The sequence below is a fragment of the Diprion similis genome, chromosome 2 (assembly GCF_021155765.1).
Source record: "Diprion similis isolate iyDipSimi1 chromosome 2, iyDipSimi1.1, whole genome shotgun sequence".
Lineage (NCBI taxonomy): Eukaryota > Metazoa > Arthropoda > Insecta > Hymenoptera > Diprionidae > Diprion > Diprion similis.
In genome coordinates this window covers 3,065,880-3,077,223 of record NC_060106.1, presented here as the reverse complement: position 1 = coordinate 3,077,223, position 11,344 = coordinate 3,065,880, and the positions used below count along the sequence as shown (strand labels likewise).

Sequence of the window (11,344 nt, the reverse complement as noted above, 5' to 3'; positions counted from 1 at the left end):
CTGCAATTCGAATATCACAGACGCCGATTATGAGCACGCTAAAAATGTTTGGGAAGAATTCCGTTTAGAGTCTTTGGGGGCCTACTCCGATTTATATTTAAAGACTGATTTTTTGTTACTTGCTGATATTTTCCAAAATTTCCGGGCTAGCTGTTTTAAAACATACGATTTAGATCCGTTGCACTACTACACGGCGCTGGGGCTTGCTTTTGACGCGATGCTTAAACACACAAAGGTGAATTTACAACTTTTCGGTGATCCCGAAATGGCTTTATTTATTAAAAGAGGCATTCGAGGTGGCGTAGCGCAATGCGTTAATCGACACGCTCGCGCCAATAACAGATTTATGGGCAAAGATTTTGATCCGAACAAGGTGGAATCGTATCTTATGTATTACGATGTGAATAATCTTCACGGTGCGGCTATGAGTGCACATTTACCAATCGACTCGTTCGAGTGGGAGCATGATCCTATCGATATAACAACCCATCCGGACGATTCGCCGATCGGTTACATCCTGGAGGTGGACTTGGACTATCCTACAGAGCTCCACGAGGAACACAAAGACCTACCTCTCTGTCCGGAACATTTCACGCCGCCAGGTAGTAAAATCCCTAAACTCGCCACCACCCTTCTCCCCAAAAAGGAAGTATATACTACACTATAGAAATTTAAAGCAATGTCTGAGTTTAGGTTTGAAATTAGTCAAAGTGTATAGAGTTTTAAAATTCGCACAATCTCAATGGCTCGAGCCTTACATCACGCTCAACACCAACATGCGCAAACAGTCCAGAAACGAATTTGAGACAAACTTTTACAAATTGATGAATAACGCTGTGTTTGGTAAGACTATGGAGAATGTGCGAAATCACACGGATGTCAGATTAGTTACAAAATGGGAGGGAAGAGGTGGTGCGAGAGCGCTTATCGCTAGGGCAAACTTTCATAGTTGTACCGTATTCGAGACTGATATGGTTATTATAGGAATGAATCGTGTCAACGTTTACTTTAATAAACCAATTTATATCGGTGCGGCGATCTTAGACCTTTCGAAAATTATTCTGTACGATTTTCATTACAAATATATAAAGCCGAATTTTCCCGACAAAAAAGCTAAATTGTTGTACACCGACACTGACAGCCTTATTTACCAATTTAATGTACCCAACATCTACGATATCGTCAAACGTGATGTTGACTCAATGTTTGACACCTCGGACTACCCTCCCGACAATGTGTACGGTATTCCGCTCAAGAACAAGAAACGTCTAGGCATAATGAAGGACGAGAACAACGGGAAAATTATGACAGAGTTCATTGGGTTGCGCGCGAAGCTGTACACCTTTACAACGATGGGCGAGGATGACGCCGATGGTACGAGAGTAAGCAAACGCGCAAAGGGTGTCAAAAATTCAACGCTGAACACCATCACGTTTGACGATTATAAGCGCTGTCTGTTGGCTTACAAGGAATTGGCTCGATCTCAATGTCTAATTCGTAGCAAAAAACATCAAGTAAGCACTATCGTACAGAAGAAATTGGCTCCGAGTTGGCAAGATGACAAGCGACAATTGATACCTGGGCAGACCGACACCTTACCTTGGGGATTTGCTGCTGCCCCATAAAAACTAATTATAGGATTAGCTGTATGTATAAAACTGCCACGAATATTTACGTTCGACACCTCGGACGATCCTTTGTCAAATTATTTATTCAAAAATGAAAAAAAGTTTTCCAGAAACGAAAAAAAGTTTTCCGGAAATGATAAAAAGTTTTCCAAAAACAAAATCCCCATTTGATTAACACGTAAAAAAAGTTTTCCGGAAATGAAAAAAAGTTTCCCGAAAATGAAACAAAGTTTTACAGAAATGAAAAAAAGTTTCCAAAAATAAAAATGTGTATTAACCGTAAGGAAAAAATATCTTGTATCATTATTTTTGCTACGGATATGATATATAAGTGCATATGGAAAAGAATTGTCGAGATATTTTGTATAACTGTATGTTTTATTGTTATTTTGAAAAATACATAGAAATTATGTTACATGTCTGTTTCATTTATCCAACTGTTGTGTGAATTGTCAAATCCCAACCACTTCACATAGAGCTGATTCCCACGTTTGCGTAATACTTTCTCCACCAGGTACCCATCGGGATATTTTACTTTGCTGAGTTCTTCCTCGTAGAAGCCTCCTTCGATGGAATGATCTTGATAATCGGTAAGTTTGTACGTCGGGGGGTTGGTATTTTTCACCTCGCTTACGGTGAATATTTCAGTCGTCCAGTGGGCGTATAGCCTTTTTCGAATACATTTTTGTACTTGCTGATCCGAACTCGATCGCCAACTTTAAATTTCCGCTTCCGATTACTCCGCTTGATTTGGCGGGGCTTGTAAACGCTTCGATATAGTTGTTTTTCGTTGACTGTGCTGACATCTACCGGCTTCATTCGAATCGTGCGATGCTTGGTGTTGTTGTATGATTTTATTAGATCGCTCAAAATGTCAATCCACTTGTGAGATCCTCGGAGAGTGAACCGCTTCCACATTTTATTTTTCAACGTTCGATTAAATCGCTCGCATATAGACGCCTTGAAATTGCTGAATGTCGAATACATGTTGATATTGTGCCGCTTCATGAGTGTCTTGAATTCGCTGTTGTAAAATTCTCTGCCCTGATCGACGTGTAGATGCTTTGGTATGCGGTTCTGTGTTAGTACGGATTTCATGGCGGTAGTCACATCTTTCCCACTCTTGGACTTTATCGGTACCGCCCACGCGTACTTGGAAAATATGTCGATGATTGTAAGCATGTATTTGTAGCCCTTGTTGTGCGAGCTATATGCGGTCATGTCAACGAAATCTGCTTGCCAGGTCTCATCGAGTCCGCGTACATCTACGAATCGGCGCGGATAATTGCGTCGAGCCGGTCTGTGAAGTTCAGCAGCTATTGTCACCTTCATTGTTCCTTGCTCTTTGCCGCTCGATTTTTCAACTCTTCTTCCAACCGCTTTTGTTCCTCGACCGAAACTGATACCGCGCTGGTTTGCTCCAGTAACGTTACTCGTGCATGAAGCTTCTGAACGATCTCCAATAATCCAATTACGTAATCGTGATTACTCCTGTTACGCGCGCGCACCGGTTTAAGGATCTCATCGATTCTCTTTATGCGCTGTTCGTACGATTCTCTTAAACTATTTAGAACTTTCAGGGGAACAGCATCGTTAGGTTGCTGAGGATCGGCTATGTTACACAATCGTTTACCGTCCAAATCGTACTGATTGTCGGGAGTGATTTTAAATCCGACGCCTGGAGGTCCACGAATAAATTTTTTACCCCCACCACGGCCCAACTGTCGTCCAAATATATCTATGCTCATCGCTAGGTGGTCACCGAAGGAATGACGAATGTATGTCGATCTACCGCTAATAAATGATTCCAGCTTCCCGCAGCTCTTCAATAATGGCGACTATTTCATTGGAATGGCTGGTATTTCCCGCAGCTTGTGACGCCATAAGTAGTCGAAGACGATCTACAATTTCATTTGGATCATCTCAGTAGACGTAATCCACTTCTTGCCTCTCCTTTCGCGCAATCTTATATTCGGGTAAGCCTTTGCCGGACTTTTTCGGCGAGCCAAGATGTTGTGCAATGAAATTTCTATACTTTGCACTTTTTGGATCATCGCGAAGACTTCCATCGGCTTGGTATCGTTTCCGATGTGCATTTGTCATCCTTACAATTTTTATGTAATTATTCTTGTACGTATCATTCACAACCGTGGCATCGGGTGATTTTTTAAACAATAATTTGAGTAACCCTGGCGTACTCTGGTAACTTTCATCTCCCACGTTGATCAGATTATCGACGAAACTAATTTGTGAATCACCAATCATCATACCGTTTATCAACTTTCGAACGCCATATGCTGTATCTAAATCCTTCTTTTTACTTGTGCTGAACATTTTCAAATACCGTGCCACGGGATTCACTGTTTTCCTCACTGGTGTGCTTGTAGTGGAAACTTCACCAAATTTCAGTGTTTTATCGTGTGCATCCTTGAAATCCTCCTCATCATCCATATCCTCATCCTCATCCTCGCCATCCTCGGTACTCGCATCATCTTTTTCTTCTTTTTTCATCGCTATATCAGACGATTCTGTTTTAATTTCTTCTTTAATATGCTGCTGCTGCTTCGAAGTATCCACCAATTCTTGCAACGGTGTTACGAGGGGCTTGAACACCTCTCCCATAACCTGGTCGGTCGTGTCTTTGTCCAACTTGATCATCTTGTGCTTCCGACGTATGACATCGCTTGCTTTCGATATTTCACTCAGCGTATCGCTATGCTTACGAATCTTGACACTCTCCATGTTGCCGACTTGATCGTCACAATTGAACTGTGTGAGTTTGCGTTAGTTTATGCTTATAAAGCAGTCAAATCCCTTCCTGTATCTTCCCTCGTTGATTTCACTATCCTTGTCAATTACGACAAAACTGTATTTACCGTCATTCCAGCATGCCGAGAATAAGTCCTTAAATTGTTGATATGTCATGTCGGTGTTCACGTGATCGTTGTAGATATGTTTCAGATTCATTTCATCTTGTCGAAATAGCACCAATAAGTTTGCATTGTCACGCACCAGGTGTTTCGGAATACGTGCATACGTTTGACTAAGATAAAAGCTATCGACGTCGCGATGCCTGCCCATGCTGAAGTAAGCTCTGATATTATCTTGCTTCTCACACGCCACATCGTCAAAAATCGTAACAGAGTTAGGGTGGGCCTCTTCTGGTTTGACAACCCGATCGTTCTCACCAGACGGAAAATATCCCACACCCTGCACGGATTCTAGTAACTTTTACAAAAATTGATATTTTGGCTGGATGAGGGATTTTGAATAAACGTAGACATTTTCGAATCTCAATCCGTTGCCATGGGTGATTAGAGAGAGGAGAGCGTTCGTTTTACCACAGTTCGATGGGCCGCAAAAAAATTGCCCTCACGGTATTTGGTAGTAATTTTCCATGACGTTTCTCTTTCCTCTTCCTCCCCCGACGAACCATTTTATCGAAATTTGCAACAGGTAGTTTGTCAGTCTGATCTTGAAATCTCATGATGCTCGGTTAACGCGAAACGAGAACTAAGATGACCGCATATAAATTCATCCTTTTATAGAACTCGCGTTAGTTGCTGTTCGACTATGAAGACGTGCACACGTAAGAGACGCGGTGGTGGTTTGCTAAACAAAATCATCAATCATCTCCCAGTTGAATTGCACGTGCCTGGGTATCAGTACTGCGGACCCGGAACAAAATTGGTCAAGAGGTTGGCACGCGGTGATCCGGGTATCAATCCATTGGACGCTGCATGTAAAGATCACGACATTGCATATGCAAGGAATCGAGACATCGCTGCGAGAAATCTGGCCGACAAAGTGCTTGCCGAGAAGGCGTGGAATCGTGTTTTAGCCAAGGACGCTAGTGTGGGTGAAAAAGCTGTCGCGTGGGGAGTCACCAACACCATGAAAGCTAAATCTAAACTCGGTATGGGTTTAACAAGGAAGCTGTCGAAACTTGGAGCCGGTGCGAAGTCACAGAAAAACCCCTCAACGGGTGGGAAGACTAAACAGCAGAAGAGGACAATAAATCTTAAATCTATCATTAGGGCGGCAAAGGCCTCCATGCGACCAGGTCATAAAGCTGTCGAGTCTGCGTTGGCCGGTGTCCGTGCGGCTGCGCGTGAGGCAGGGAAGAATGTTCGTGTGCCTCGTGTTATACCCGTTCCCGAAAAAATTGGCGGCATCCTACCCCTTCTTATTCCAATTTTGGCTGGTCTAAGCGCAACGGGAGCTCTAGCAGGTGGTGCTGCAGGCATAGCTAAAGCAGTCAACGAGGCTAGCGCCAACAAACATCAGTTGAGTGAGACCAAACAACACAATGCAACAATGGAGGCGATTGCGTTGGGCAAGGGATTATACCTGAGACCGTACCGCAGTAGCATGGGTCTGTACTTACAACCAGCAAAAAACTAATAAAGCTACCACGCCGAGCACTCACCAACGTTGATTTACACAAATATGCTCAAGATATGAGAATTCCACATTTTCGCGGCGTTTTCATGCGGAATGGTCTACCATCATCAGGACCGAAGAAGCGAGAATCCGCAATTATTAATCTTGATGATAAGAACGGCCCCGGGACACATTGGGTTGCATATAAGAAAAACGGTGATCACGTTGTGTATTTCGATAGTTTTGGTGATTTGCAACCACCTAGGGATTTGATAAACTATCTCGGTGTTGGTAGCGTAAAACACAATCATAAGAGGTATCAGGAATACGATACTGTGATTTGTGGTCACTTGTGCCTCAAATTTCTCAGCGGGCAGCTATAAAAAGAGCGGTGTCACATTGGCGAGCATCAGTCATGACGGAATCATTGTCGTTAACACTGTCGGGCACCTCATCCCTGCTGGAGACTCAACATTTTCCCCCAATCGAGTTATCGTCGACGAAAAACTATGTTCTCGGACTCGTCGAGTTCATGACATTCAATTCAATACCCAATATTCAAGAGAAGTGTAATAAATTTTACCTGGAGCGAGCGGACAACAGCCGGGCAGTCATTACGATACCCACAGGCAGCAACGAAATTGAAGATATTCAAAGTTTTCTGCACAAGGAACTACCTTCCGACATCTCCCTTAGTCTGCAGGCCAACAACAACGAGCTAAACAATGAAGTTACGTGCAATCAAGTAGTAGACTTCAAACCCGAGGATTCCATTGGCCGATTATTGGGGCTTAAAGCGGTTGAGCTAGCACGGAACGTTACGCATAAGTCCGAATTACCGGTAGCCATACTGAAAGTTAATACCATGCGCGTTGAGTGCAACATAACCACCGGGGCGTACATAAACGGACGTCGGGCTCACACGATTCACGAATTTTTCCCCACCGTCCCATCTGGATATAAGATTGTTGAAGTTCCCGCCAACATCATTTACCTCCCAATCGCCGTACAGTCGATACAGAATATACAGCTGCGGATAGTCGATCAAGACGACGAGTTGATTAATTTTCGCGGAGAAACGATAACGGTACGCTTACATGTAAAATCGGTGAAATAATGGGGATTGTATTTGAGACGAAAAAGTCAGGCAAAAGTTATAAAAGCGAGACGTCATGGCCAAATATCATCAGTCGTCCAGCACCATTGACGAAGCTGACATCTCCGCTGAAGCTGACACCTCTGAACGCTCGGTTTCTCCAGAGTCTAGGTCTTCGATTACGTGGAAATTTTGGAAAATAAAAATTCGTGTTCGCTGCATCCTGTGCGTGTTACCATGGAGGAAATAATAAGAATACAGAAACCCGTGACATTCGACGAATCGATCGCACACTCTGAGGTTCACGCTCACCAGCCATTTGCATCATCGACCTTTGGGAATAACGATGAAATTCGAATTTCCGTTCAAAATCAGAACGAGTGCGTGCTACCGGAAAAAAGCTCCCTGCACATTCACGGGAAAGTTACAAAAGAAGATTATTCCATGGTGGCCGCTACAAAATTGGTCGTCATGGCTGTTTGCCATATGTTTGAGGAAATTCGGTACGAGTTGAACGGTGTGGAAATTGATCGAAATAAAAATGTGGGCATCACCAGCATCATGAAGGGATACTTATCCCTCACCCCAGGGCAACAGCACGGCTTGGAGAACACCGGTTGGCTGAGCGTTGCCGATATCAACCTGGCCGATGATGCTGGAAATTTTGATGTCGTTATACCGCTGCGTTATCTGCTGGGATTCGCCGAGGATTATTGCCGAGTCATCGTTAATGCCAAACATGAGTTGATTCTCACACGCACTAACACCGATTTAAATGCTGTACTTCAGACAAACACTACCGAGAAGTTCAAAATTACCCTCAAAAAAGTCGAGTGGCTGCTGCCCTACATCAAACTAGCCGACAAGCCGAAAATCCAGCTACTCAACTACATCGCCAAGGACTCGGCCATTCCCATGAGTTTTCGTTCTTGGGAAACGTACGTGTATCCGATGCTGCCATCAACGACGCGGCATGTCTGGGCGGTCAAGACATCGACACAGCTGGAGAAGCCTAGATACGTCATAATGGGATTCCAAACTGCAAGGAAAAACGAGGCATTGAAAAATGCTAGCGAATTCGATCATTGTAGAATAAGAGATGTGAAACTCTTCCTCAACTCACAGTGTTACCCCTATGGGAATTTAAATCTAGATATTTCCAATAATCAATACGCCATTCTGTACGATATGTATGTCCAGTTTCAAACATCCTACTACAACAAGGAAGCCGAACCTCTGCTCTCGAAAAGTGAATTTATAAAACGCGCGCCCCTGATCGTCATCGGTTGCTCAAAACAAAATGAATCGTTGAAAACCGGACCGGTGGACATCCGGCTGGAATTTGAAGCAAGCGTGGAATTTCCTCGAAACGCCGCAGCCTACTGTATGATCTTGCATGATCGGGTCGTTGAGTACAGTCCGATTAGTGGCACGGTGAAGAAATTAGTATAAGCCAATTTTTAGAGTAATATGTTAAATGTAAGAATATAGAAAATAATATGTATAAGGTTAATTGTTGAAATTATTATTAGTATGATCAATTATTATATAGAAGCTGCAAAGCTAAATGTAATTGAGGATAAATAAAAACATCTGTTCAGTGTATCTAATTGTTATTTTGAAATTGACTTGCTCATCCCACCATCGTCCCGTAACCGACATCTGGCATTTTTTAATAATTTTTGAAGAATCTTTTATGTGTGACAGATTTATTTCAACAGCTGCATCCGGCATTTATGATAAAATTTAGCATGTACAGATTTATTTACATTACCACCCACTGCATTCATTATCGGCATGAGCTGAAAGGCTGCATTTCCAGGAATTTTTCTCAAGTGGTCTAGCGTTATCTAACTTGGAGCTTCCCGCCGTCGAACAAGACCCGACGGGATTTTGCCCCCCCCCCCCCCTCCCCCGCCGGGTACCCGCCGCGCGCCCAACGCCCCCCCCCCCCCCCCGGGCGCACCTCGCGCACCGCTCGCGGACCCCCCCCCTCGCCGCGCGCCGCTGCAGCCGGCCCGTAGCAATGGGGGGAACCCCCCCTCAAAACGCCGCCATTGTGTTCCAGAACTCTTACATCTTTACTACTGACTCGAAATTGAAAGATTCTAAATTGCAGCAAGTAGTCTATTCAAGGTAAAGAAAGTAATATAAGTAGTTCGCATACAGTAAAAGACGAATGAATGAATATGGCACAGGCACCTACGATTCATTCATTTGTTAACTTAGCTACAATCGTCCTGGTGAGATAGATGGCTCCGAAGATGTTGGATGGCGAAGAATGTTGGAAGAATCAATAGTTGGTCGTCACCAACTATCGATCTTGACGTCTTTCTGCTCCAGGATCGATGATAAATCTTAAATGTGGATGTTGAAATGGGCGGCTGATGCGCTTGATGAACACTTTACTTTTCATTATAAACTCATTGCACGAGTTTTACGAAAAATTTGGACTTTGGTCGTGCGAGGCAAAATTTGGCGACCTGTCGCTTCGGCGTCTTCTCGCAGAGAGCGAGATCCACCTGTCCGCCGGATAGGCGATCCGCTATCGACCTCTGATTCGATGTTCATCGCTCATCATATTTGTCGTGATTGGTGTTGCTTTTGGCGCCGAAGTATGACTTGTATTTACATCGTTACAGTATTAAACCCTAAACCTAATCTTCTATCATGCCCTCATTATTCTTTCTTGATAACGGCGTTTCAAATCTATGACATCTTGGTGAAAACGTTATCCTTGTTTTTCTGAATACGCTGCCATATTATAGCTATCTTCCAAACACTTCAGGATTTATTTATCGTCGTGCAAAAGATAGAAACAATTTTCATATGTCATAAATAATGGTTTGATTACAATAAGATGTATGGAATGCAAATTTATCGATCTCAATACAAGCTCAAAAAATATATGTATAGTTTAAATATTTTATATTATATTTTTTATGTCATAATCTTATAAGGAATTTCGAAGACTGACTGTAATTAAATAATTTATTAATAAATGTAGAAAAATAAAAATGGTAAACATAACATTTGTTCATCATAAAGATTCTATGCCGAGGGCTTTCGATATATATTGGCAATTATATAAGATATCAAGTGTAAACAAAACTGAATATTGTTGGATTATAATTGATAAGCATCTCAGATGGAACTGCCATATAAACCACTTTAGAATCAAAACCGAATATATTGTCTAAGCGATATAAAAATTAAGTCAAACATTGTCCTCTGACAACCTGTGTTCAATAATGTATGGCTTATATTATAACTAAAAAAGTATGTACGCTGCGCCACCATTTTGTCATTGATTTATAAAAAGAAGTTCTAAAATGTGATTGAAACTATAAATAATAAAAGCCCTTGAACGAATTGCTTAGAGCGTTTTCACTTTCTTAAAAAAGAAATCCTAAAAATAGGTACGATTTTAGACCGTCGAAGCTCCGGTAGGTCGTACAGACGGATAAGTGGACTCTGAGCCAGCATTCGGTGCGATCCGCGCCTTTGCAAATGTGTAGGACTGATGATTTCTGTAGGACTGCAACACCTCGGTTCATTTCTGTAGGACTGCAACGCCTCGGCTAATTTCTGTAAGACTGCAACACCTGGGTTCATTTCTGTAGGACTGAGTCGCTCGGAAATCATTTCTCTGTAGAAACGACCCTCTCGGTCAGCTCTGTAGAAACGAACCTCTCGGTCATCTCTGTAGGAACGATTTTCTCTAGTACGAATTTCTGTAGAAACAAACTCTGTAGGAACGAACTGTGTAGAGATGAACTCTGTAGGAACGAACTCTGTAGGAACGATGCCTGCTCGCGTGTTGATGGCTTCGCGAGGCTTACGATGTTAAGGTGCTTATAAAGACGCGATGTACACCTCGAAAACGCGGGGATGCAAAACTCTCATACAGCTCAAGCGATCAGAATGAAACTTGGGCAGTTAATACCTTATTTTGGCAAAAAGTGGAGCGTCGTTTGAATTTTTCAAAATTTGTGAAAAAATCTTACATATTGGTTACCACCCACAGAAATTGGCCAAATTTTCACAGTTGCACTGAATAGATCGAACTCTCCAGTATGATGCCACTCGGCGCTGATGAAACAACGAGCATTTCGTTCACCTCGGTTACCCTCGCGGTAGAGCTTTACGTTGGCGCTTTCTCCGTAGCCTCGCGTGAGGTTTTCAGCTCGCGTTGTAGCCACGCTTTCGTCGTTCCTCCATCGAAATTCTCTACTAA

The 11,344-nt window shown here is 42.9% G+C and overlaps 1 protein-coding gene across 1 annotated transcript; it reads left to right on the top strand.

The window, feature by feature from the left end:
- The first annotated feature begins 7,344 nt into the window (after positions 1 to 7,344).
- Positions 7,345 to 8,559, top strand: LOC124416205. The gene has a single exon (XM_046897128.1). It carries the CDS (start codon positions 7,345 to 7,347, stop codon positions 8,557 to 8,559), a length of 1,215 nt encoding a protein of 404 aa, XP_046753084.1.
- Positions 8,560 to 11,344: the final 2,785 nt, after the last annotated feature.

Bases quoted from the DNA above. Each gene is read 5' to 3' on its own strand.
- LOC124416205 (XM_046897128.1), top strand. From the start codon at position 7,345: ATGGAGGAAATAATAAGAATACAGAAACCCGTGACATTCGACGAATCG.